The 27,717-nt window shown below is 39.2% G+C and overlaps 1 protein-coding gene across 2 annotated transcripts in view; it reads right to left on the reverse strand.

Moving 5' to 3' along the window:
- Window positions 1-27,717, reverse strand: part of LOC138205035 (myosin heavy chain, embryonic smooth muscle isoform) — a 67,063-nt gene that overhangs the window by 4,599 nt on the left and 34,747 nt on the right. For both annotated transcript variants that reach the window (XM_069160686.1, XM_069160677.1), the window contains 16 exons: window positions 26,523-26,640; window positions 25,483-25,673; window positions 25,245-25,329; window positions 10,826-11,116; window positions 9,050-9,148; window positions 8,621-8,776; window positions 8,442-8,543; window positions 8,133-8,191; window positions 7,654-7,801; window positions 7,462-7,566; window positions 6,592-6,744; window positions 5,734-5,901; window positions 5,365-5,538; window positions 4,280-4,369; window positions 4,101-4,184; window positions 1,992-2,110 (listed from right to left, as the gene is read on the reverse strand). In XM_069160686.1, the coding sequence (XP_069016787.1) occupies window positions 1,992-2,110; window positions 4,101-4,184; window positions 4,280-4,369; window positions 5,365-5,538; window positions 5,734-5,901; window positions 6,592-6,744; window positions 7,462-7,566; window positions 7,654-7,801; window positions 8,133-8,191; window positions 8,442-8,543; window positions 8,621-8,776; window positions 9,050-9,148; window positions 10,826-11,116; window positions 25,245-25,283 (1,787 nt within the window). In that variant the 5' untranslated portion in view covers window positions 25,284-25,329; window positions 25,483-25,673; window positions 26,523-26,640. The remainder of the gene's footprint in view (window positions 1-1,991; window positions 2,111-4,100; window positions 4,185-4,279; window positions 4,370-5,364; window positions 5,539-5,733; window positions 5,902-6,591; window positions 6,745-7,461; window positions 7,567-7,653; window positions 7,802-8,132; window positions 8,192-8,441; window positions 8,544-8,620; window positions 8,777-9,049; window positions 9,149-10,825; window positions 11,117-25,244; window positions 25,330-25,482; window positions 25,674-26,522; window positions 26,641-27,717) is intronic.

Below are 27,717 nucleotides of genomic sequence, written 5' to 3' on the forward strand. Positions count from 1 at the left end.
CTTCCTGGAGTTGGCCGCCCGGCCAAACTGAGCGATCGGGGTGATCAGGTGACCAAGAACCTGATGGTCACTCTGACAGAGCTCCAACGTTGCTCTGTGAAGAGAGGGGAACCTTCCAGAAGGACAACCATCTCTGCAGCACTCCACCAAGCAGGCCTGTATGGTAGAGTGGCCAGATGGAAGTCACTCTTCAGTAAAAGGCACATGACAGCCCGCCTGTAGTTTGCCAAAAGGCACCTGAAGGACTCTCAGACCATGAGAAACTAAATTTTCTGGTCTGATGAAACAAAGATTGAACTCTTTGGCTTGAATGCCAAGTGTCATGTTTGGAGGAAACCAGGCACCGCTCATCACCTGGCCAATACCATCTCTATGGTGAAGCATGGTGGTGGCAGCATCATGCTGTGGGGATGTTTTTCAGCAGCAGGAACTGGGAGACTAGTCAGGATGGAGGGAAAGATGAATGCAGCAATGTACAGAGACATCCTTGATGAAAACCTTCTCCAGAGCGCTCTGGACCTCAGACTGGGACGAAGGTTCAACAGGACAACGACCCGAAGCACACAGCCAAGATAACAAAGGAATGGCTTCGGGACAACTCTGTGAATGTCTTTGAGAGGCCCAGGCAGAGCCCAGACTTGAACCCGATTGAACATCTCTGGAGAGATCTGAAAATGGCTGTGCACCGACGCTCCCCATCCAACCTGATGGAGCTTGAGAGGTCCTGCAAAGAAGAATGGGAGAAACTGCCCAAGAATAGGTGCCAAGCTTATAGCATCATACTCAAAAAGACTTGAGGCTGTAATTTCTGCCAAAGGTGCTTCAACAAAGTATTGAGCAAAGGCTGTGAATACTTATGTATGTGTTATATTTTCGTTCTTTATTTTTAATAGATTTGCAAAAATTTTAAAGAAACTATTTTCACTTTGCCATTATGGGATATTGCGTGTAGAATTTTGAGGGAAAAAAAATGAATTTAATCCATTTTGGAATAAGGCTGTAATATAACAAAATGTGGAAAAAGTGAAGCGCTGTGAATACTTTCTGGATGCACTGTATATGGGCTATTATTACATATCGTGCATCGCTTCTAAACATTGCTTTATGGGCTATTATCACATCATTTATATTTAGTAACCATCTGTTCATGTGCACATGCTGTGAAAAGAGAGGTGTGATGAGCTTTTCGTTCAGTTTAGTTTTTTCCCTCTTTAGAAAGTGAATGAAAGATCAACCAACTGCAGCATCACCATCAGAATATTTAAGTGTTGAGAACAAGTCAAACTGTTCAAATTGTTTACTTGCAAAGTCTGCTGAACTGTTTTTTTTTTTACTCAACAACAAATGACCGTGTAAAGTTTAATGTTACCTTGAGCATAAACCTAACAAATCTACTCTGAAATCAAAATTAAAGGGACAATTCAGTTCAAAATATGCAGTAGCAAGTGGCAGAATTTGTTTGATATATTATTACAGTTCAAGAGATTAATTTCCCAGTTTGTGGTGGAATTTAACTTAGGCCCATCATTGCTGTCAAGCTCACAGAGATGATCATATTACTGAAAATGGGAATCACATCGGTCCCAAATGCCCTAGACAGCGAGTCACCGGTTCGATTGCCAGCTGGCAGGACCTCTATTGCATTTCATTCACCTGATCTCTTTCCAAATAATTTCCAAATATGTCCTGCCGATCTTGATACTGGCATACCTAATAATATGGTACACGTTTGTTTGTCTTTATGACATGTGAGGTCCGGTTGCAGTCTGTATTATCAGTGCTCATTAACAAGTATTTTTTTTATGTGCTCATCAGAGTAGAATAAAAACTGGAATGTCAGTCAACGGTGTGTCTATTTTTCATCGACAAGGACCGAAGGAGCCAAATGACCGGAGTGAAAGTATACGGACCGAGGACCTCATCATACGGACAGACATGGCACATTCATTGTCCGCTGCCCGTGCTGAGAGGTTCTTTGTTTTCTGACTGACCTCTCCTCGGTCCTCAGAGTGTTCTCCAGCTCCTTGAGTCTGCTCTCTGCCCTGGAGATGACGTCCTCCTGAACTCTGGAGCTCTGGAGCTCCTCCACCTCCAGGCGCACCTCTCGCAACTACATGCATAGAAAGAAATTGTTTAGAGATGAAAAGCACTTAACCAATCATTACATGTACAGATTTGAAACAATGCTATTAATGTAATGCCATGTTTATATCAATATTCATTAAGTGATTTGTCACTACTGTTTTCACATTACTACACTCTTATCTATTTTGCTTATTCATGAAATATTTCAAACTGTGGTTGGGTGTAATTTGTTTTAATAAAAATTGAGATGTGTCTGAAACAGAGGTGCCCAAAGTCTTTCCAATGAAGAGCTAAAATTAATCTGTATGTTTTGTTATGTAAAATTACATTTAATTAAAATGTAAAATATTTTGCAAAACTAACCTTGTAAATCAGAGATAACATTTCAGAATAATTAAAACACTACTCTTATGTATGCAAAATAGTAACTGTATTATTTTGAAGAATTGTTTTTATCAAAAACAGTTGATTTGCAAATTTTTTTCCAAATTTTCTCTCGTCAGTGCACCACTGCCTCGATATCTGTCAGTCCTGTTAGCCCAAAGTCAGTGACGCAAGACACACTACAGCACCAGGAGAGAAAGAGAATACTGTTATTCTTTGTAGATAAGATGTATGGAAACTTTACAGCCCTCTGAGGTACGTTGCCGTGAAACTCATATTATGTACTGCAGCACAAAATGTATGGTTCGTAATCAATATGTTAGGATTTTACAGCACTTAAGGTGTAAGGAGGATGCGCTCAAGCTTGTCAAATGCCTTGGTGGATCAAATGAAAGAAACTTGGCCCGTAGGACCAAATTAGGCTTTTCTGGTCTATAACTTCACTGTATTTTGTCTGTGGCAAATTGTTAGAAAGGCTCAGATGTGTGTATATGAGGCCCCATAAAGTAAAACTGTGATACAATTGTGTACAGTCGCCTCAATAACTGTAAATGGTAGAAGTTTGTAACCACCAGGACTCTTCATTGAAATGGACATCAAGAATAACTCAGTAACCAGGCCAGAAGGGCCTTGGGCAGACAGGTGAAGAAGAACTGAGCGAGTGGTCAGTCAGAGATGGAGGAACCTGCTGCCCTTCATGATAGAGCAGCCGGACCGAAGCTGCTCTGATTCAAAGATGCCAGATTCTCTGGGTTAATGAGTCAAAAAACATTTTGGCAGAACTCTAAGCACTATGTCTGGTGAATAGTAGATACTGCTTATCACGTGTTAATACCATCCCTTCAATAAAGCACGGTGGTGGTCACATTATGCTATGGGGGTACTTCCCAGAAGCAGTGACAGAGAGACTCATCAGAACTAAGGGAAGGATGAATGCTGCCAAATATAGAGAGAATCATTGCAGAAAACCTGCTGCAGAGAGTTCACCTTGAACTGGGGTGACAGGTCAAAAGCCCATAGGGTAAACCACAGAACATCTGTGAAGAGAGCTGAAGATGGAAGTTCACAGACACTTCCCATCCAATCTGACGGAGCTAGAGAGGGTCTGTTAGGAAGAATGGGATGAAGGGCCCAAATCTAGGTGTCCAAAGCTATTAGAGGTTTAGCGAAAAAGATGTGAAACTGTAACTGAGGGGCTCCTACAAAGTACAGAGTTAAGGCTCTGAATACTTTTATAAATGAAAGAATTCAGTTTTTGATTTAAATAAATTTGAAAAACTTCTACAAATTCATTTTTACTGTCTTTATAGGTTATCGAGAGAGGATTGATGGGAGTGGATTGATACCAATTGCATTAATTTTAAATGAAATCTACAGCACAAAAAGTAAAGAGGTCTGAGTACTTCCTGAATCCAGTCTGATTTAATTTAAAAACAGTGTCTCCCGGTTTGTACCGCAGAGAGCACTGACAAGTTTCATGTGAAATATTCTGCTCAATACACACACACACACACACAAACACACACACACACACACACACACACACACACACACACACACACACACACACACACACACACACACACACACACACACACACACACACACACACACACACACACACACGTTACCTGTCTGTCCTTGGCATCCCTCTCACTTTCCAGCTGGTCGTTCAGATCTTTCTCCTGAATCAGCTTCAGCTGCAGCTGCTCAGTCTGACAGCAAACATTAAACTGTATCAATACCCAAAAAGATCAAATTTGTCGGAACAATTTTTAGCTGAACTGTTTCCTGCTTCCAGCGTGTTTACCTGTTCGATTGCTCTCTTGTGCTTGGCGGCCCATCTCTGCTCGCTGTCATGCAGCTCCTCCAGATCACTCTCCAGATCGATCATCTTCTCCTGAAACGCACATACACACAAACACAAAAACAAACAAGACAGCTTGTGGTCACTCTTCATGATGTCAACTGTCACTCACTCAAGTTATTTAGAAATGGGACAGATTAAGTATCTTCAGAAATGGTGACGCATATACGTATATTTGGGATTATAGAATTAGCACACTGACTACTAAACAGGATTTGCATAATTAATACCACATTAACCCCAAATTCTGAGGGTTTGCATGACTGATTAATTCAAGTGGACATCTCTGTTCAAATCATTGTGTCATGTGCACTAAGACACTGTGGATGCTCCTTGATGTTGGGCTGGAAACAGCAGGAGTTCCCTTTAAGGATAAAGCATTGGGGAAATGATTTTTAAAGTTTTTTCAAAATAAATAAGCTTTAATTATGGTTATCTTTTTTAAACTGGTATATATATATGCATTATTGTTTACAAATATGTAATGTACTAAATGGAGACATCTTGTATTTATTTTATTTACCCAAAATAAGTCCTCGAAAGAACGAAAAAAAAAAGTTAAATATAAATCTGTGTCTAGGTTTTAAAGTAGTAGAAATCATTAAGTATTGAGAGACAAAGTAACATGTTTTTTTTTTTTCTTTTCACGCAAGTTTAACAACATAAAAAAAGGAAGAACACTTAGACATTCCATTTCTTTTTTGAACCTCCTAAATAGTAATTTTGTGTTTCACTGTAAAAATATTGTTTTGCATATCACAGCTTTTTAGATTGAAAATGTACAGTCGCAGGGCGCTTTTCCCTGGTGAACGTTTCTTTGGTGGCTCCTTCAGAAGGAATTTTTTAGCAGGAAAGCTGATGTGGGTTGTTCTTGTATAGCAGCCCAAATCTGGCTCAGTGTGACTGTCTGCCCTGCCTCCAATACTTTGCTGATTTTTTTTTTTGGTTAAAAATATCTTTATATACATGCAACACACGTGAAAGTATTCTGTCCAATTAATTGATTTAGCTTGAAAAATTTTTTGTACCTGAGCCTGTTTGAGTTGTTTGGCCAGGTCATCTCTAGCCTGGTTTGTGCTCTGTAGCTCCATGGTGAGGTCATCCACCGTCCTCTCGGCCTGCTTGCACTGCAGCTGAAGCCTTTCTTTCATCTGGATTTCCTCCTCCAGCGTCCGTTCCTTATCAATCAGTTTACCAGAGACCTGCACACAAAAATGCAGAAAACAAACAAACACCCTGAGGCTGCAGTTTTACCAAAGGTGTTTACAGCCTGAGTTAATATTAGTCTGTTAACAGTCTCATGTTAGCTTGTGTGTTAACAGGCTAATGTTTAACATGTTAGTGTGACATGCCTAAACTTTTCAGCAGAGACTCAAGTGTTAAACAGGTGGATGTACCTCTCCTTGCAGTCTGCTGACAAGGGCCTGCAGCTTCTGCAGTTCCTGGTCCTTCTCCAGCAGAGACTCCTCCAGCTCCTCCACCCTCAGCTGGGCGTCCTCACGCAGTTTCTGCTGCAGGTTCAGCTCCGCGGCAGCCTGTGTGGACACCTGCAGGGCTTCTCCCACCTGGAAACACAGAAACTTACTGTATGCTGTACATCTCTAAATCCATACACACCCACACACATGCATACAGCTTTTTCTGGGCAGCTCAGAATACTATATATATATAGTATATTTATGGGGAAGCATTCATTTTAGAAGACATGTAGAAGTTTTATGAACCTCTTTTTGATGACCAGAATTGGTTTTGTAATTTGTTTACTTGCTGTGTATTATTGTGTAATTGGTAAGAGCTCAGGGACCAAGGTAAATATATTTTACAATCCAAATATAATTGAATTGAATTGACGGAATTAGTTAAATGTCTTTCTATTAAAAATTAAGAACCCCATAACAGACTGAAATTTTTGTGGAAAAGATGTATAATTAGATGTATACCAATTTAACATTTTAATCAATTTTCATTAGAAATGTTAAATTGGTATACATCTAATTGGTTCATTTCAATGAATTGTTAGTGTACCCTCGTGAGTCTTTCAGTTTCAGCATGTAATCCTCCATCATTTAATCCTCTTTCTAAATATCTACTTCAGTTTGAATGAAGCTCTGTCCTGTTTACGACTCATACTTGAAAGAACTTACTAAGTTCTTCCAAAAGAATTTCTATAGAAAACTATGGCTGTTTATCAACTCAAGCCCACAAAATATGTAACTGAAGTAACCGTCTTTGTCTCTATTTGTTCATGTCCGTACCTCCATCTCCAGTCTAACGATGGTGCTGCTAAGTTCAGACGTCCTCTTGTCTTTGGTTTCTTTGTCGACCTCCAGCTCCTCCAGCTGTCTCTCTGCCAGCCACAACTTCTCAGCCAGAGTCTTAGCATGCTGTGTCTGCTTCTCCAGGTTCTCCTGATATTACACACACACACACACACACACACACACACACACACACACACACACACATATGTTAGTTAGTTGGTGTTTCATTAGTTTAACGACATCCAAGAAGAAAGAACATTTTAAAAACTAAAAGTAGGTTTTGGATAATGTTTGCGTCAAATGTAAGGCCAAAACTAAATTTCAAATATTTCCAGAAACTCATTCTAAGAAAGGATAACTTTGCCATTGTACCTTCTACTTGTTATATTAGGATGTTCATACAATGAGTTGTTGTTAAAACATACAAAATCAACATTTTCACATTTGTCCCTCAAAAGTCCTCAGCTCGTCTGCAAACAGAAACTATTTTGTTGTAAACCAAATGACAAATGTTTGGCCTCTTAAGGCAACCTGATTACCTTGTTTCCACTGTCTTGTAAAACTTTTAAAATATAGATTTTTGTTTTATTTCTTAGATATAAATATAATTTAAGATAAAAACATGTATCTTCAAATATTTGTTTATTTTTACAGTGTTGCTGTGAATGCCTACAAAGCATTTAGTTCAACTTTACACTCTTCAACTGGAGCTTTTCTGTTTACTGCAGATATACACAGAAAATCATGCTAATCTATGATAAAAGGTACTTTGTCTTATTGTGATCTGAACCATCAGTCAAGTAGTTTGCACCATTAATTCATTCCAGTTTCTCATTTTAGCCGCTCCGGTGTAACTCTGTGTACCTCAGCATCCTGGATCTTGTTTTTGAGTGACTGCTGGAGGAAGTTGAAGGCATACTCCTGAGTGTTGGCCTCCACCATCATGTCCCGGGCCCCCTTCACCTCAATCTGCACAGCAAAAGTCAAGAGTCAATCATGCACATGTGCGCATAACTACAAAATCCTTCGATCTATACATCCAACTCTCCATCACACCTCCATCTCTCTGTATCTCTCTCCCATGGACTGGCCCTCTCTCTCCATCTCTATCATCTGCTCTCTCATCCTCTTCAGCTCATTGGTCAGCTGAGAGTTGGTCCTCAGCAGGTCCTCATTGTTCACAAGCAGGCCGCGCATCTCAAACCTTTAAGGACAGTGATCAGACTGTTATGTGCCAAACCTCATGTGTTTACACAGCGAGCAGGGAAGCCAAAGAACAAGAGGGGTTAAAAAGGAACTTGCTGTAGTGAAGAAGAATCTACTGAGGCTGTGGTCAGTGAGTTCTTGAAACCAACGTAACAAAAATTCTACAAGCCTTAACATCAACCTTAACCTTAACATCAAGCTAAAAGCAACTGGCTTCTTGTGGTTTAAATTTACAGATACGGTACAAACAACTCCACTCACCGGTGATTTTGCAGTGTACTGATCACATCATAAGTACATAAAAAGTAAAATAACACATCATGTCTGACCTGATCTGGTTCCTCTCCTTCTCCATCTCCACACTCTCTGCCTCCAGGAACTGGTTGCGCTGCAGCAAACAGACACCCCATTTAAAATACTGTTTTCTTCTCTTGAATAATGTTATGTTATGGTGTATATTGTAACTATTAAAAATACAAAGACTTGGCTGTGACATCATCGAAGTTTACATATCTCCAAGGTTCACGTCCTCCATTGGACGTGTGTGGACTCTTACGGTACGTGTGGTAACAAACGACAAACATATAGCAGAACTACATGTGTTTGAAACACAAAGAGAGTGATCAGATCAGGTCTACCTTCTGGCAGCTGTCCAGCTGCTTGGTGAGTTCCTCTATGTAGTCTTTTTTATTGGGTGCCCCCAGAGTGGCAGAGCGCATGCTGTAGTGGTTGGGTACCACCTGTAGCAGAACATGTAATGTGAATATTACACGGTGAGGAAGTGTCGTAGTATGTGTGGATGTGTCAGTAAACGTACAGTGTTGTTCACTTCGGCCCTTCTCCTCAGAGTGTCGTAGGCAGAGAAACGGGGGCGGGGGGAGGCAAGGGTGGGCGTGGGAATGCCTACTGGACTGGTGCTGCGACTGTTGAAGCTGTACATGTTCATCTCTGAGGTGGCAGGAGACAGTCCTCCCTGAGTGTGGAGATAAGGAGAAACACAGGGGAGAGTTAGTAACTTGCTCTGATTTCCTATTCTGTGTAAATCATCAGTTTTGCATTTGCAAATGCATATGGATTGTCTAAGGTTACAAAACACATAGGTTCTAGTATAATAATATTCATAGGATAATATCCTTACTGTACATTGAAGTGACAAAAATATTTCTAAATCTACAATGCTGATGAAATAAAACCAACTAATTGGTCTGAGGAAATGGTTTTGCAATTTTGCTGACACATCACAAACCTTAAACTCGGACATTCGGTGAAGGGGTTTGTACTCCACAGAGGTGGACGTTATGTATGGACTGTTGAACACCCTGGGAGGGCTGTCAATGACACCAAGCTGAAACACAAACAGTGCCACACCGGTATGTTACTTTAAATTGATGGCAGAAGGTGAGACACAAGAAAACCAGAAATAAAAGAAAAAATTTAAAATGTTAGAGCATACTGACAGCAAATTCAACAGCACAAATGTAGCCACGGTTGTTGTGGTTTGCCCAAATAACTTTACATTAAACAGAAATAAACAGCAGCGGGATTGCAGCAAATGCTATGTGCTAAAATGGAGCTATATCTAGTAACAACCCTGTAAATGTAAGACATTTGAATACTAATAAAATGTTGTTGTTTTTTTAAATGGTGTTTGATTACCAGTAAATCCAATTCAATAACTTTATATCAAAATGATGTGATATAAATGATGCATAATACATTTATCATATTAATATTGTAGAATTTAGAAAAATATGTGATAAATCACTGACGAGTCAGTATAGTTATTTGCAATAATAGATATTTATTTTTGTCCATTCTACTGTATTTTATGTCATTTTGCAATAAAAAGGTCCATGTTTTAAAAATCTAAATAGATTTACAAATAAAATATTTGTAAATAAAATGTTTTAAAAATCTAAATAGATTTGGGATAAATAAGTTCTCAAATGATGAGGAACCCTACACACTGCAATTGTTGGAATATTTGGCAACTTTGGAATCTAAAAACAGAGTACAAGATAAGACAACAGTAAAAGACTTGGGTAAAAACAAAGTTTGTAATAATGTAAAAACAAAATCCACACTTTGCCAGGTAACTTTGCTGGTTATTATTGAGCCCTAAAATGTATTTTTTAATCATTGTGCCAGTGCATTGAGATGATTTCATCCTGTTTCCAATACAAATCAACTCCAAGATTTTCCTAGAGTTGAAAATCTGCATTTTGGAATAATAGATTAAGGGAAAATGGCCCTTTGAAGTCCCTCTCCACTCAAAAATATACTTTAAGCTTCACTGGCTGATGTATGTGAAGAATTTAACACTAAAAGCTGTGTTTTTTTACATTACTCTGCTGAAGGGGGAAAGTGCACTGAAAATCCTATTTTAAGGGGTGGGACTTCTAAAATTAGTTATGATGTCACGAATCGTTTGATGGCCGATCATGGTTCAATATTCAATTTACACAAGTATGATGTGGAAACTCGAAACCTCCAGTGCACAAATACTGACAATGGAATTTACAGTGGAGAGACATATCTTGTTTCCGACATTTAAACTTTAGAAATGAAATATATTTGCATATGTATAGATTCTGATATTTTCAATGAAGGATAAAGGGAAGATGTATTTTTAAGTATTTTTAAAAGATAATTGTTTTTTGAAGAAAAAACACATAACCACAATTATTGTTCAAAGTAGAGTATTTACAGTATATCCATCTTAAAACATGTCTGAAGGGAATCTTTAAGTTTCAGTACACACCCAGATGTTTTTTTGCTTGACTAAGTAAATAAGAACTTTCGGTTTCACAAGACTGAGAGTCCTGCAGGTCTTTGATAACGAGATGCCTTGCAGCTGTTTTGTCCAGGAGAGGGCACTGTTTAATAACTGGTGCTGTTTCTGTTGAATCCCAGTTACCCAGCAGCAAAGCAGATTCTGATTATCATTAAAAAATATATATAATGAATCTCCCTGAACCCAACCAAACACACACCAACAGAAGCCATGGTCTGCCTCACCTACCCTGTCAGACGTAGTGTCCCAGTCCCGTGAGGCCAAGGACTCCAGGGACCCTCGGTAGTGGTTCAGCCCCAGCCGGTTAGTTTCCAATGGGGCCAACTTGGGGCCGTTCTCCCCTACTGACCCACCGCCTCCCGGACCATCTGCATCCCTGCCACTCAACCCATTGGTCTTCAGCTCGTTGCTGAGGAACAGTTGATATTTTGGGTTCTGGCTGCTTGACACCACTCTGGGTGTGGAGAGCTCCTCTTCTGAAGGGCTGTCCAGCTGTTTGTTCGAATCAAACTCTGACTCCTGAGGAAGACAGGGGCAGAAGTTGGGGAAACAGGGATGAAATAAATCTGGATAAAACAAAAATACATCTGCTAAAGGGGGAAAATGAGACCTGTTACACAAATATACAGCACTGGCAATGAATTATGCACGTGCCATTTTTGTCAGTGAGTGACTGTGAGAAAATGAATATATGGCCCAATCAGATAAAAATAAGGTAAGGAGGTTGAGGAGATAACAAAATATAGCAATTTGAAAGAACATTCAAGATGAGGTAAAGTGACACATTCACACTGATTTACTTTGACAGGGAAACTTTTTTTTTTAAGAAAAGACTAAAATTAAACTGCCTGACTGTACTGTATAGTTTACTGCAAAACATGTATTGTCATTTCAGTCTTTTCTGGCAACTAGATCCACAAGATATGACAAAAACACAGCGCTAATTTATTATCACCTTCTAAAGTTGTTCTGGCTGACATGTTGGCAAACAGCAGCTTGCCTAAGTTTAATTTTCACTCTTCTTTAAGCTCTGGTTTGGCCCCCAACAACTGCTACATGCTATGCTCAGTAGCTAATTCTTTCCTTGTCAGTTGTTTGATTCCTGACTAATGGATCCTTAGCTATAAGTGAAAAATACAAATTTTAAATAACCAAAGTTAAATAGCCAATGTGACTTCCTTTGGTCCACTCCATTCCAAAAGGTTAAAGTGATGTGAAAGTGAACTTGAGTAAAAGTAATAATCTGGCAGCAGCTAATCAATATGCACAAGCAGGAGAGAAAGTTGTTTCTGGCAATGAAAAGAGACGCACAATGGGCTTGAAACACACAGTTGGAACTTGTTGCTCTGATTTCAGGTCAGGTCAAGATTTGTGAAAACAATGACTTCATCTCACCTTGGCAGAAACTATTACAACACAATACGATTTAAACAGAAATTCAAAGGGAACAGAATGCAAAAATCAGCATAGGGTTCCATCTGTTTCAAGCACTTTCCATCCAGTAAAAATCAACAATCATAGCAGGAAGGGTTGGTATTTTTTTAGACCAAAGAAAAAAATGGTAACGAGAAGTTCAGCTACAGGAGAATCAAAGAGAAGAGTACCATTTGCTCGATCTGTCAGTGAGTTTGAGGCCATTTTGATCAGTGTGATTGAAGTGAAGGTACTGTAAAATCTTAATGTGGATTCAAGGTTTTGAGTCATCATGCGGATTGAGTACGGAGGTTTATTCAAGCAAGAAATGCGTTTAAAACACCTGCCGTGCCATCTTCACGCAGAGAAGATGCAGAGCTTTTCATTTCATGCAAGGACATCGGAACAGTCAGTTTTGTTTTCTCTTACCGATCCCATGCCAGAGTCAGCCACTGAGTCTCTGCCAGAGTCTGTGGTGTATGTTTTGTTCCTTGGTTCTGAATCAGTCTTCGCAGTGCTTCCCCCCACTGGACAATCAATTCTGGCAGTTATCTGACTATCTCTGGTGCCTTTTTGAGCTAATTCAACACCTTTCTGAGGGGTTTCCCTGAATGGAGGAGTCACAGTAATGTTGGGAACTGGACTCCCATCTTCTCTGGTGCAGTTCGGCGTGGATGGAAATAAAGACTCGAGGACCTCCACAGAAGAAGACTTTGGGAGTCGTCCTGCTCCAGAAGAAGGGCTCTGTGGAGAACCCGAAGACGAGATGTGATCCGGACCAGAGAATCTACTGATCAGGTCTTTGACGCTGCCAGCTCGTTGCAGTTTGGAACTGCAGGACTTATAACTGACTCTCCGGGTCTGCTCTGTCTCTTCTTTGTTGGTTCTCTGATGAGGACAAAGTGGTGATTGGGAGAAGGAGGAATCGGGTGCATGCTGAAAGAGGTGAACACAACAGGTCCCCAAAACAACTGTTAAAAGAGAGATTGTGCAGGAGATGTGCCTCGTTAGCGGTGGCTGACATGGCGGACAATATAAAAATATCACAGTTTAGACCATGTTTACTATATCTTATCCCTACAATTTCTGGGTATTAAACCGTTATGAGCAATGTTACTAATCAAATAAACAGGGCTACTTTATGGCAATGTTTTAATTTTGCAGACATTTTACCATATCATCACATATGCTTGAGACAAACATTACGACCACTTACAGGGAAATAAATTATTATTAATTATCTCATAAAAATGGCACATTCACGGTCTGGAATATATTTGTCGACAAGGAAATAGTTGTTTTTCCTAGTCAAGGTGGAACTCAGAAATAGACGGGGCAAAGATCTGAGTAACTTTGACAAGGGCCAAATAATTGTGGGGAGAAGACTATAGCGCGGCAAGGGCTGTGGGGCACACAGTATTGAGTGGGTAGATACCCACAGTTGTCCGAGGAGGAACAAACCATAAAAAAGGTGATAGGTTGTTGGGGGATGTCCTTGAACAACGCTGAGGAGTGGCCTCAATGTCTTGGTGCCTAATATCACTTTTGAGGGTTTGTGGAGTCCATGGCTGCATCTCAATTCACATAGTTATGTATTTGCACTTGCTATTTTGAGTCTATAAGTCTGTTCACACTAACAAATAAGGCAACATGCAGTGCACAATGGGTACCCAATTGGTGTACTCAAAACAGTTAAAAAGTATAAAATGGTCAACACTTTTCAGTCTCGTGGTTGCCATGTTGGTTAAGCAGCAGAAGGGGACCACCGAGCTATTTTTCAATAGCTGGAATTGGCCTTAGGATCCCCCAGGAAGCTGTGAAACGTTGCTGGGTAAAAGGAAATCTTGGCTAACACATTCAACCTGCTGCCACAGCGACCGGACCCCGCATCAGCAGCAGAAAGTGGATGAATGGATGAAATTGGAAGCTGCAGCTTTTGCAGTGAACACGACTTTATACAAAATCTAATTGTACACGCCGCAAAAAATGTGTTCATTTTAACATGTTGAATATTAGCCATCAGTATGTTTATTGTTTGTTGTGAAACAGGGCACGTAAAATGTTAATGTTTAAGTAAAATGAGAAAAAAATAACAGTTTTGCAGGTGATGCATTCAAATTTTGCGGTCGTCTCTTACAGTAGGTTCACAACGGCATAGTTTTCATTCAGACTGTGCTGAATCTAGTAATGTAACTTGAGTCAGCATCAGTAGGGGTTGAAGAGGGGGGTTGGTATTATTGGCTAGACTATTAGATTTACAGACCCCCTGTCAACTGGTTTGTCATCTCAACTGCAGGCTTTGGACTACCTTAGCTCCTAGTACCGTGACACACCCAGTCTGACCGACTGTCTCTTTTTAAGTTATACTGAAGTACTTCTTGACTGAAACTCTGGGCGTTTTTACACCTGAAAGTCTGGAGCAAATTCCGAAACCAAAGTTTATGTTTTTGTTACATGTGATCCGCTTTGTTTTGGTCTCATGCTGGACTTTTGCAAGAAAGATAGGATCTTTCTTTGCATGACATACCTATGTCCTGTAATTGACTTTGATCAGTTTGTAGAAAGTGTGAGTCTGAAGTCAGTGTGTTGTCAATCTCGTCAGTTGCCTTGTTTGATTTGGACGGAGATATATGAATGAACATATTTATTTCATTGCCACTATATTATAAATATTGTGGCTTTACAAATGGCACTTATTTTCCTTTCAGAAAATTAAAAAAAAAATTTCAGCATGTACATGTTTTTCAAATTTTGATTCCTTTGCTGGACCAAATTACAGTTAACTCCTTCTTTCCTGATGTGCTACCACGGCACACTTTTACTTTTCATTTTTTTTTTTTTGACCTTTATTTAACCAGGTAATATCAATTGAGAACCAATTCTCATTTACAATGATGACCTGTCAGCACAGTCCTGAGGTGCATGTTTTTGGATGATGGGAGGAAGCCGGAGAACCCGGAGAGAACCCACGCAAGCACAGGGAGAACATGCAAACTCCGCACAGAAAGGCCCAGGACCGGATTCGAACCCAGAACCTTTTTGCTGTGAGGCGACAGTGCTAACCACTGCACCACCGTGCCGCAGTGTATCATTTGATTAATGATACACTGCCTTAATTTACTGTAATTACTCCAAAAGCCTGAAACATCCAGAAAATGTTTTCACACTGCAAACCAACCAAAGACTGGTTGAGTTTGATCCAGACCAAGACCACCTCCTTTACTCGGTACACAGTTTGGCCCTCTGGTAAGAATCGTGGTCCACAGTACCTTTCACATGGCAATTCTGGTGTGGACCAAACAAGTTTGGTGTGAAAACACCCTGAGTGGACATGTCTTCTCGATGAAGCATGGTGTGTTTACTTCTTGATTTATTTCAGTGAAAAATCCAATTAAACATTGATTTCTGTCATTCTAAAATGCAGAGAGATTTTACCAAGCCAGCAATCTGCCTTAGTAAGCAGCCATGTCACTTTGGTCTAACTTCTTTCAGAAGTTATGGAATCAGTTAATTTATTTCTCTTGTTAGATTCAAAGACATCCTTCCATCATTTTAATTTGAACTTCAAATGATTTCTTGAAGGCAGCATGTTAATAGTGTTTTTCTTTCGGTTTCTTGTCTTTCCAGTATGTGATGTTATTGAGTGATGAAATGCATACATAATGACATGAAGCCCAGCATGTGTGTATGTTTGTGTGTGTGTGTGTGTGCATGTGTGTGCCTATTTTGACATAAATCCCCCTTGAGAAACTGCAACATCTGCTTGCTTATCTGAAAAAAATCCCCACCCTCCCACCATAAACACAACACCAATTTTTCACACAGAAATAAAAGGCCGATAGGTAGATAAACAGATAGACGGCAGGACTCGGAAATTAAAAAAATCCGCTCAACTCACACACACACAAAAGAAAAAGAGAGGAAGAACAGGAAATGTCAGCATTTTTCACTTTTTGCCAAAAATCCACTTGAATAAATCCAACTTTAATTAACAGTCATAACAAGAAGGCCGATGCCACTTAGAGAAATGAAGTGGCGAACGTCCAGGGGTTTAACTTTCAGGGCTTGAGGTTCCAAAGCACTGAGTGGCCTTAATCCAGGGACTTGCCTGGCTGCCTCCCCCGGGGACGGTGAGCTGTAGCTGGGGTGGGAGAGGAGCCCGGGCCTGAGAGGGTTGAGAGGGAGGGTGGGTGTCTGCGGTTTAGGATCACTGCTAATCACCATGGTATTAAAATGTTTACAGGCCGTGATGGGATTAGCTGTGAGCTGATGAGTTTTAATGTTATTATTTTTGCCCTGTGAGCTGAGCCTTGTGGTATGACGAGACAGGGACAGAGGTGGGTGATGAACTGTGTGTGTTTCTGTATTCCTCTCCTCATGCACTATACAATACATTTTTATTGGGATGGCAAAAGATTTTGAGCTGATCTGTGTTTAGATCAAATTTCCACATGTGGTACACAAAGGTGAGAGGAGAGGGCCACTGGGGATTTCCGCTATATTAAAGAAATATATTTAGGCTATATGTTTCTAATTAAACATTTTGACTCATTTTGATCCAGCAAAAATTCTGTTTAAATGTTAGTCGATTGGTTCAGTTTGGTAAAAATACTGTTTTGCCATCTTACTTTAAGACACACTTTATAGGGTGCAGTTCACCAAAAGGAGCTCAGAATCACCAAAAAGTGGGAAAGTGAAGAAACCGCTAAAACGTATTGGAAGTTTCCCATCAATTAAAGTTTTTGCAGAGCTCTTTTGTTGGTTTACAATGTAAGGAACACGTGCTTCTACATTTTTGCTGAACATGCAACTCAGATTTAATTTAAAGAATTAGCCAACCAATTGATATATGCAAATTTTTGGTAAATGTTGTCATTATGATTAAAAAACAAAACAAAGCTGAATTGAGGTGGTAAACAGTATGTGAACCTGGATCTCTGTACACATATATCCACTCTGACCATTCTGAAATGGTCAAGGTTTTAGGCAAATTTAGCTTTACATACCTGCAACATTGCCAGACTCATTGTTTGTTTAAAAAAAAGAGATTACCCACAATGCAATGTGACTGCCCACATTTGATGTATTTGCTAATGTGGAGCCTTTAGGCTCGAGCAGAGATGAGGAACAGGCTACAGAGGTCTGATAAAATCTTTTTTTTTTTTAATTAATTTAATTTAATTTATTTTTATATTCTATTTTTGTATTCTCTTTTATTCTGTACATTTTCACATTTTATATTTTGACTACCTCTATTTTTATTATGTAATTTGTATTATATCTATCTATCTATCTATCTATCTATCTATCTATCTATCTATCTATCTATCTATCTATCTATCTATCTATCTATCTATCTATCTATCTATCTATCTGCCTGCCTGCCTGCCTGCCTGCCTGCCTGCCTGACTGACTGCCTCTCACTTAAAATTTTTTTTGTGATGGTCAGTGTCACTATGATCCCTGCAGTTAAGTAGTTTGAACATTCATTACAGTACTAAATAAAGAAAATGCTTGTCCTTTGCCCTCCAAACCTTTCAGACTTTTACAAAGAGCCGAGCGATGGCAACTCAGGGATCAGAATTAGACTCATGATCATGTTAGAGGGTGCAGAAGCAAACAGAAAGACGGGCACACAGACCTTCATTCAGGAAAACCTGGCCCAAATTCCCTAAAGTCTTAGACAGACGCACGCACGCGCACACACGCGCGCACACGCGCACGCACGCACACACACACATTGGCCCTCCATTCCCTGTGGCCTTACTATACAACAGACATATGGTGTGGAGCTGCACCATCTGACCCAGATATACGACAGGAATGTACCCTGGGAAATATAGCGAACGCCTCACTGATACTTAGTGCAGAAGTGCTCAGGGTTCTTTTCCAGAAAAAAAAAATAGTCCTCTGATGTACCAACAAAAAGCAAACATACAATATCTAAATGAAAATTCCTGTTTACAGGCTTTTACGACACAAAATTAAAAAAAAAAAAAGAGCAAAACAAAATGGAAATATGAGCCTGAGACATCCTGACCTATAGTGGCTCGTACGTTTCCAAACCCCAGACACTATATCTCCCATAATGCAACTTGATGCAAATTTTTGACTGACCCTTTTCAAACTCTGCACCACCAGTTTGCTAAATTTTGGAGACTCCAAGCCCAAAATAAAACTACACCTGATAACATCACAGTGAACTCATCAAAGCCATTTTCTCAGATTGCCACAGCTCTTCTACAACCACAAAAGACGTCTTACCTTCCCTTGTTTAACTTAACTATTCCCTTTAAATTAATTTTGGTGTTTAAAATCATTGGAATATTCCTTTAACTGTTGTGGCTCCATCCGGCAGTAGGTATTAAGCTGAGAAAAATCTAATTTGGTGCGGAAGGTGTTGGAAATGTTTGTGACTCTACAAGGATTTATTGGATAGACTAGCTGGTTTACTCAAGAGTTCTCACAGGCATTCAGCCTGTGGCCATCTGTACTCTAGACAATAGAACATACAACGATTATTCAAATTGGAAACATCAAATTTGATCAACTGGAAGGACCAAACCTGCTTCATCCTTTCTTAAGATAAAAGCCATTCAAACATTTTATTATTTTTGTGTTTGCGGCTGCCTGCAAGCTTTGAAGGCGAGGAACAATCTCACCATGATACAAAAAACAGGATTGACCAGAAGTCCTTCATCTTTAAAAACGGTTGGGTGTTTTCCACCTGTTTCACGTTTAATTTAGTTCCTTCTATTATTGTCTGAGCTATTTTTGTTTATTTTCAAAACTCTTTGCGCCTTTCAGATTACATTCACTCTTCTTTGTCTAGAATCTTTTTATGGTTGTTTTTTTTCTCTAGGTTCATTAATTTATTTTTTATGTTGGTTTCTAGCTTCTTCAGTTTTGTTTTGTTTTTAAACCTTTTTGAGGTTGATTTTCAGCTTTTCATATATATTTTTAGCTTCTGTGGGTTATTTTCCTTCCTTCTTTGAGTTTTTCTGTTTTTTTTTCTGGTTATTATTATTATTTCGCGTTTTAGGGTTGTTTTATAGCCTTTTGTGTGTTGTGTTTTAACTTATTTAGGATATTTAGTCGATGTTTTCTAGCTGGTATGGGTTGCTCTTCTCGTTTTTCCTCGCGTTTTAAAGTTTCTTCAGGCAGTTTTGTAGCTTTGTTGTCAGTTTTGGTTTAATGCTTCTCACGGTTGTGTTTCAGCCACTTTATGTGTGTTATTTCAGTGTCTTTACATTGTGTCTGACCTTCTTTTGTTATCGTTCTAGTCTGAGCTGCATTCTACTTTGACATGATTGTTTGTGGTTTCTTGACTCTGGAGTTGTTGTCTATCTTAGTCAGGATGTTTTCTCATATGGTTTCAAGTTTCTTGAATCTGATTTATAGGTTTTAAGATTTGTTACAAAATTTCCAGGGTTGTTTTGTAGCTTCACCTAATTGTCTTTATACTTTTTGTGTGCTTTCAAGTTTCTATTCTATGAGGCATTACACAGCTGAGAAGATGATCACTGCTCATGTTAACATGCCTGCCACTACTCCACAAAGCCTCTGTGTGTGATTCTACTTTTCAATGTCTTTAGTTCAAACATGACTTTTACCATCAGTACTTTTTCAAGCTTATTGCTTTTCTCACTTTAGTCCACTTTTACTTTCTTCCCTCATCAAACCCTCTCAGTCAATTATTAGTGAGACACATTAATATCAAACACTGGAAATATAACTGTCCAAATTGTTGAATTGACACACAGATGTAAACAAGCAAATGCACTTTAATGCCACACCAAACCAAAACTGTCACTACAGCAGTGAAAGAGTAAAAACAACAGCGCAACAAAAAAATTGAATAACCAATTAGTGGCAGCAGTCTTGTGTTGAACACGTATGTGTCTCGCAGAGAGCAAAACGTTGAGCTACGTTTGGCTCGAGGCAATCTGCTTGGCAATATGTTCCAGTGTTGTTGTTGTTGTCCCCCCCCCACCCCAACACTCCTCCCATCACCATGGCTGTAAATAACAGAGATTAATCAACCAGCCCGTTGCTCTCTCCTCGATACCTGCCGGTTCTTACACTTTGTTTACCTCTTTAACCGGAATATTTTTTACAAATCCTGGACATTTAATGTGGGAATAAAACAGGGAGCTCAGGTGTTTGTTTTAACGTACACATAGTGCCACATTAATGCGGAGTAACATCGGAAGGGTCGACTGACTCAATAGTACTACCTGTCTTCACCTACCAAATACCTCACTAATTCACAGGATGCTATGCTAAAACTATGAATGCATTGCTCATACACCCAAGTCAGACACTGCCTAGTATAAAGCCTAAGCAACAAGGTAAGTCTGTGCAGTATCTCACTGAGTTATCAGGTGGGCACCCCCCAACCCCGCCCCTCTCCTGGCATCCCAGAACTGCTCCCTTCAATACTCACACTCAGCACCCCTGCTCTACCTGTTTTACAACTAGTATGTGCCTACAATGTTATGTTTGCTCACTGCCACAAGTTCAGCTACACATGACCACCAATATGATTCCTTCCCCACCATGTGCATCACTGGGTGTGTTGTAAGCGAGAAGGCCGTTTAAATAATCTAGTAGTAATCTGGTAAGAAAAATGTAAAACCTATTGAGGGACGTAGTGTAAAGAAAGCACAAAGCAACAGTGGAAAATGCTGCTCAAGTAAAAGGAAATGTGAAAACCTTAGAATTAGAAACCTTGGGAATTAAAATTTTAAAACTATACACAGTAGTTTATTGATCATAAGCAGTGTTCTCTTTACAAAACAAATTCTTCCAAAAGTTCCCCATGAGAATGAAGTGCTGCAGAGGTTTGATCTGTTTTACAGCCCAGATGCCCTCCACTGATGACTTACTGCACCTGATCCAACCTTTGGAGACTTATTTTTTTTTTACTTTTTGGAGATATTTGTGTGTTTTGATAATCTTAGCTGCCCCTGTCAAAAATACACTAACAGATGCCTGGTTTAACAAAACATACACATTTAAGTGTCAGTAGCTTATTCAATACTACATGAACGAAAGATTGTTTTATTTTGCACTTTTGTGGGGATTTTAAAGGCCAAAACATATTATATAGTCAAACAATTTTAAGAGAAAGGTTCAAAACTGAATTTATAGGTTTGTAAAAAACATGTTGTATATGATTCAAACTGGTACAAGACCTTTAGTACGTAAATTTTATTTCAACAATATATTTACTATATATTTATTATTCTTGACCATGCAAACCCACCGCACTCATGCCACCATAAAAAAAAAAAAATCCACGCTCTGTGCTTCAGCTCTTAGACACACACACACGCACGCACGCACGCACGCACGCACGCACGCACGCACGCACGCACACACACACACACACACACACACACACACACACACACACGTCACATATACTGTATGATAGAAAAAACAGAGTTAGAGACCTCACATTCAATAGACTGCACAGTAAATCCCACACTGGCTCTGTGCGTGTGTATATGTGTGTCTGTATCTCTCTGTGTGTGTGTGTGTGTGTGTGTGTATATGTCTGTGTGTGTGTGTGTGTTTATATATGTGTGTGTGTATGAGATTACATGTAGGCATGTGTCTACATATATAGGTCCAAAATAAAAATCACAAATCTGGGATGGATCACTGTATCTACAAAAACCTCTTTATTCAATCAAATCTAAATTTATTAGATTTTACATCTCATCAAAATTATGTGTGATTATACAAATCCATTTTGTGACAGATTAAGCAGAAATAATCGGACAAAAAGGTTACTGAGCCTCTCAGTGGTTTGTTTAGGGCAGGGCAAAGTGTGAGACAGAAGGTTGAAGATGTCGAGGGTTTGAATCCCCTGACCCTCGAGGTCCACCGAGAACCACGGCACAAACAGAAACCGCACGAAAACATTTGCCTTTTGCTTTATCAACGAATCATTTTGGAGATCAGGGTTAAAAACATGCCACAAGCCAAATTCTGTAACATCTGTCAGCTGTAAAATCCAGTTTTGCAGTGAGCTGACCTATTTCCCTTTAAATCCACATTCCCACAGACTTCAGCTGGGGGGACATTAAACCAGTCACACGGTGACAGGTGTACATTTTGGTCAAACTCTTGCAGATTACAATTTGGCGCAAATAATAACTGGTTTCAGTATATCAACCTTCAAGAATAATGTTTTTTCTGTTCACCATTCACAAACAACAATGACCAAGGACAACACCTGAAGGTGCCCTGGTGAAATCACAATAGACCACAGGACACAATGTAATGTCAAAGTAGTTATGTCAGTAATAAGTAGTGCACAAATAAAGGGACGAATAAAAGTTGTTCTAATCAGGGCAGCACGTGTATATTGATAAAGGAGACACTTTCCAGAAAACAGCACTGGTGTCAGATTGAACAGTTTACATAAAGTCTACATTAAGTTCATAAACAATACAGGAAGTGACATATTCATGTCCTTGCAATGTGTTGCGTCACCAGATACCTGCTGTAGCAGAAAGCCTGCACCTCTTATATACAAGTTTATTGTTGTGAAGGTATAGAGACTATCTTCTCAAGAAGACACATGCCATATCTTTATGTCGGTATGTTACAATTCGCTGAAGGATTTATGACTGGAAAAGGACGAAAGAGTGTTGTCGTTGTTACGAAGCCATCAACAAAATTTACAGTTAATAAAAAGTCAGAGTTTTACCCTGAAAAATGCTGTTGGTATCTTGTTTCCTCTCAACAGTCAAAACTGGTTTCTCTTATCATGACTGCATCTCCTATTAAGTAGTTTTTCTTTAACTTAAACAAAAAAAACAGTTTTGACATAAACTGTTTATTTCTCTAATCCTAAATATGTTTTTGAACTTGAAACCCCCCACCCCCAAAAATTCATAATAATAAAAAAAAAAACATTGACGCTGTTATTTTTACAACATGAATGTTATGAAATTGCTTATATACTCACACAGACAATAATCCTTACAGGCATTGATGCATTATTTGCTGCTGGTGTGTGTGTGTGTGTGTGTGTGTGTGTGTGTGTGTGTCTCTGTCTGTCCGTGTTTGCCCTTTGCAGATGCAAAAAGGGTGTAGGTGGCAGATCACAAATGTGTCCCTTTTGCGAAACCCTAAAAGATGAACACATCTGTCTTTTTTTGAATGGGAACAGATGGAGTTAAAAATAGCTGATGATGAAGGTCTGTTGACAAAAACAGTGTTTCTAGATATATAAATACAGGTGACCGACAGTTTGTGGGATATTTGGTTTGCTGTGCCTCAGATAATGGTGCTGTTTTATAGACATTTTGGGCAATTGTAAAAAGAAATCTGGTATTTTTCATGAAGATCTGTAAAAACCGAAAGCGATGAGCCTGATGAATGTTGTATACGTGAGCAGGAGTTGTAGCATGTTGGCAGGCAGCCTGTCTGCTGTTTGTGTTTAAGCTTCACGAGTTAAACTGTGGTGACACTTTGACAGGTTTCCTGTTATAATAAGACTCCAAACCAGGTTTCTTCCCTCATCGTTTCCTGTCACAACTGTGTCAGTTTATTATGGGCTGTTTTTTTAGGGAAAGATGTGTGTGTGTGTGTGTGTGTGTGTGTGTGTGTGTGTGTGTGTGTGTGTGTGTGTGTGTGTGTGTGTGTGTGTGTGTGATGAGTAGGTCTGCATCTGTGTGTGTGACAGACAGAGCCAGATGAGCAAGCAGATGTTTCCACTGTCTCTACTCTGACTGTCTGAGAAAGACTGACAACATCTGGACAAATGCCAGACACACCACACACACACACACACACACACACACACACACACACACACACACACACACACACACACACACACACACACACACACACACACACACACACGGGTAAACGAAGACACAGTGTTGGTTATCTTTGTTCACAGCTACATTAGCTTCTACTGCAGTTGTTTGTCTGCTTATTTCTGCCAAGTTCACTTGAAATAATGGAGAGTTTTATCTCTTAAGAATTTTAAAAAGTAATGAAACCATCTGAGGTGAGGTGACAAACAGCATAATTGTGCTTCTATTCAAAAGGTGATGAAATGAATTCGGATGCATTTTTTTGTATTCATATCTCAAAATATACCAAGGACTTCAGCTGGATCTTTTCAGTTTTGTGTGTATCAAAGTGACTTTAGTGATCATATCTATGTCTGAGCCTAAAGCTGTTTTTAATCAAGTTTTACTTCTTCAACTGGTATATAGTTCCGAAATAGTTGTCATTTCAATTGACATTTACAAGTAAATGATGGAGTTGTTATTGATTTCTGGTTCGGGATGCAAGCATGCCACAAAGAAAGTTGCAATGATATTTCGTAATGCCTCCTTAATTTAATAGCTATTTTGCTGAGCAACTTTTGTACTGCTCTGTCTATCATTTTACCAACATGGAAGGGAAAATTCTGCACAAAGTGCTGAAAGTCAACCCCACATTCACCATAAAAGAGCAGTCAGATCTGCAGACCTCAGAGCAGACTTGAGAGCAAATCTGTGCAATGATTGACTAATGCAGAGTTTTTTCAGCAGTGGTTTTGGAGTCTATGAAAGATTAGGAACATCAGACCTGGTTAACCTACTTTCAGAAAGAACTCAAACAATGCATCACATCATTGCAACAGTAAATTCTGCAACATTTCCACATGAACTTCTAAAAGAGTTATTTGTCTGTGATGATGCTTCGTTACTTGAACAGGCATATAAAGCATTACAGCCTCGGCAAACAGCCCTGATCTCTCCTAGTTAAATGACACTCATATTAATCATTTACAGCAGCAATTTACTTTTACCTCCTCAATGCAATTGGGAAGCCACTTTATAGTAGCATATGATCATAATTTGTAGGAGACAGGGGTGCATTAAAATATGTGAGAGTAGCGTTACTATGGAAAGTTGGCTAAAACAGAGAGGGACATGACAGCGCTGGCGATCAAGCAGACACCGAAGGGAAATAAAAAACAACCGTGGCTTTTATTTCTTTGTAGGACGTACACAGGAGAACCAAACCATGTGTTGTTAGTTTACAGATCACTGATAGGCCCAAAGACTGATTAACAAACAAACAACAACTACTGTTGGTTAGCTATTTAGATGGTTTGATTGTTCCAAAAAGATAAAACCAGAATTCACCTCTAAAAACAACCCAACGAGAGTCAGGACGGTGAATTACAGAGGAGTTTAGATGTTTACTTTACCATGTTGTTGTCTTGTTCCGTCTCGTTCTTCCCCTGCATGCTGTTTTCAGTTGGTCTGCTGCTGAAGCTTTCCTCTCTCTCTGACCTGTCAGAAAACATCAAGGTAGGATAGTCAAGCTCAGTTTTTGCCTTTAAGACACTGACTGATCTCAACAACTCTGCCAGGTTGTTGATCAATTAAATCAATCAATATTAAACCAAACAATTATTTATTGTCAGAAAAAGAAGAGCTGAGTACCTGTGGGCTTTCCTCAGTATTTTCTGAGTGAAACAGGTCAGTCTCTGCGTCTCTTCCTGGTACCTTTGCAGGTCTTGGATCAGCAGGTTACGGAGCGTGCTCAGTGCCTCCCCCTGGAAGACCAGCCTCTCAGACTGGATCAAGTGCTCAGCGATGGAGGCCTGAAGATCCCGACAAGCACACAGTTGAAACTACGATGGAAAATAAAACATTTTTACTAACCGGCGTAGAAGGAGCTGCTTTGAGGATTCCTCCACTGAGACTGTTGTTTTTGTATTGTGTCTTTTCCTGCCTTAATCTATGAGCAATTGTCAATAGTAGTCTCATCAGTAATCTTGTAATATGCTGCATGCCTGCGCATAGAAGCTCATTTTTCACCTTGGGATTTGCATTATATGTGAAACAAAAGGATGTGAATTGAACTCACAGCATTCAACCACATTTCCCATGCTTAATCAGCTAATAAAGGCTGGGACATGCTGTCCTGACAAAAAAAAAGGTTAAAAAAGGTTTTAAGTTACATTGATTTCAGATTATTCTGTCAAAACTACAAAATGTGGTTTCCGATCAATATATTTACTCAAAGGCAATGGTATTACTGTTATGATCAGCTGACAGGTGTCGGAATGAACACACAAATGGTAATTTGCAACACGTTTGCATTTGACTGTGACTCTTCTATCAGGTGGAATAATAAACTCAATAGAAAGGTAGCAAAGGTCCACTTTTTAAAATATTGCATTTTTTAGATGATCGTTTTTGATCTGATTTTATGCATTTTAAACATATTTTTTATTATTTTTACAGCATGCCTAAAATTGTGTCTCTATTATTTGATACTCAAGTTTATCATACTTTTATTTGCATTGACATGATTGTTTGTGTGTATATTTACTAAGAAAACTCCTGTATATAGATACAAAATATGAACATAATATTAATAGTTATTATTATTTGCAGTAGCAGCATTATTATCTTAGTCACTTAGTCACCCATTGTCCCAGTGTGTGTGGTATCAGTTTTCGGCTGTGGTCACTTACGGCGGACCTCTGGAGGCAGGAACTCCTCTTGAGCTCTTTTTCTGTCTGTTTCTTTGTCTCCTGAAGATCAAACAGCTCAGTGGTCAGCAGCTGCTGGCGGCTTTCAATCTGAAAAAGTCTGGCACACAAATACAGAAACGTTCAGTCCACAGAAAAGATGTAAACTCTCACCTGAGGTCTCAGAGTTGAATTCACAGTGTGGTTTCACAGACAACGTGTCTGAAAATTTTGATTATCAACTCACATAATACATTTGTTTTATTTCCCACACTACACTTATAGTTAAAAAACAACAACAACAACAAAAAAAACAATACTGCAAACATTGTTGATTTCACAGGAGAAAAAAATGGTAAAACATATTATCTAATTGTACAAAAAATATCTTATATGCATACTGTATATCTGGATAGGAAATGCCTGTCGTTAATGCAGACAAATAAACAAGCTTAAAAAGAGAGACAATATCAGTAAACAATAATTCATACAAAAATAATGCAAACATGCATGATAGTCTGCTGTAGTTTTTGTGGAAGGTGCTGCTATTTAATTTGTTTCACCTGAACACAACCTGAGCAGTTTCTGTATTCAGTAAAAAGGCTGAGGCAGGATGAACGTCTCTGTTCTGTTTGCTGAGAGATTTACCTGCAAAAACACTGCTGACAGCTACTGCACCTCATTTTCACTGGCACTTTTAAATGGCTGAATCAGCTTATAACCATTAACCTTCTCTTCTCATTGCCAGATCCTTCTTTCCTTCAATAAACACATAGCCCCTGTGTTGGTTCGGACTGTCTACTTGTCCACTACATAGCAAACTACATAGTGGACACACAGCCAATCCAAATAGATTTTTTTTTTTTCAATATATAGCACACCGGGCCGTGCGCAAGGAGACAATCCAAACGCAGCAAATGTTTTCATAGATATACACAGAGCTGAACAGCTGATGCAGATTTTGTGATTATTGTTTCCTGTTGAAGTTGACAGCAGCCAAATATTCAAAACCACATTCAGCTGCACCAGCAACCATGAGACCGTGAATACAGCATGAGTCACATTACCATGTACAAGACATCTCTACATCAGTTACATTCTACAATTAACTATCATTAGCTGTTTTAAACTAATATCAATTTAAAACTAGGTATAACATTGTACACAAGTAGTCCATAAACAGTCCCAGCAGCAGAAG

The sequence above is a fragment of the Embiotoca jacksoni genome, unplaced genomic scaffold (genome assembly GCF_022577435.1).
Source record: "Embiotoca jacksoni isolate LCO1_2020_lvr unplaced genomic scaffold, fEmbJac1.0.p SCAF_10, whole genome shotgun sequence".
In the NCBI taxonomy this organism is placed as follows: Eukaryota; Metazoa; Chordata; class Actinopteri; family Embiotocidae; genus Embiotoca; species Embiotoca jacksoni.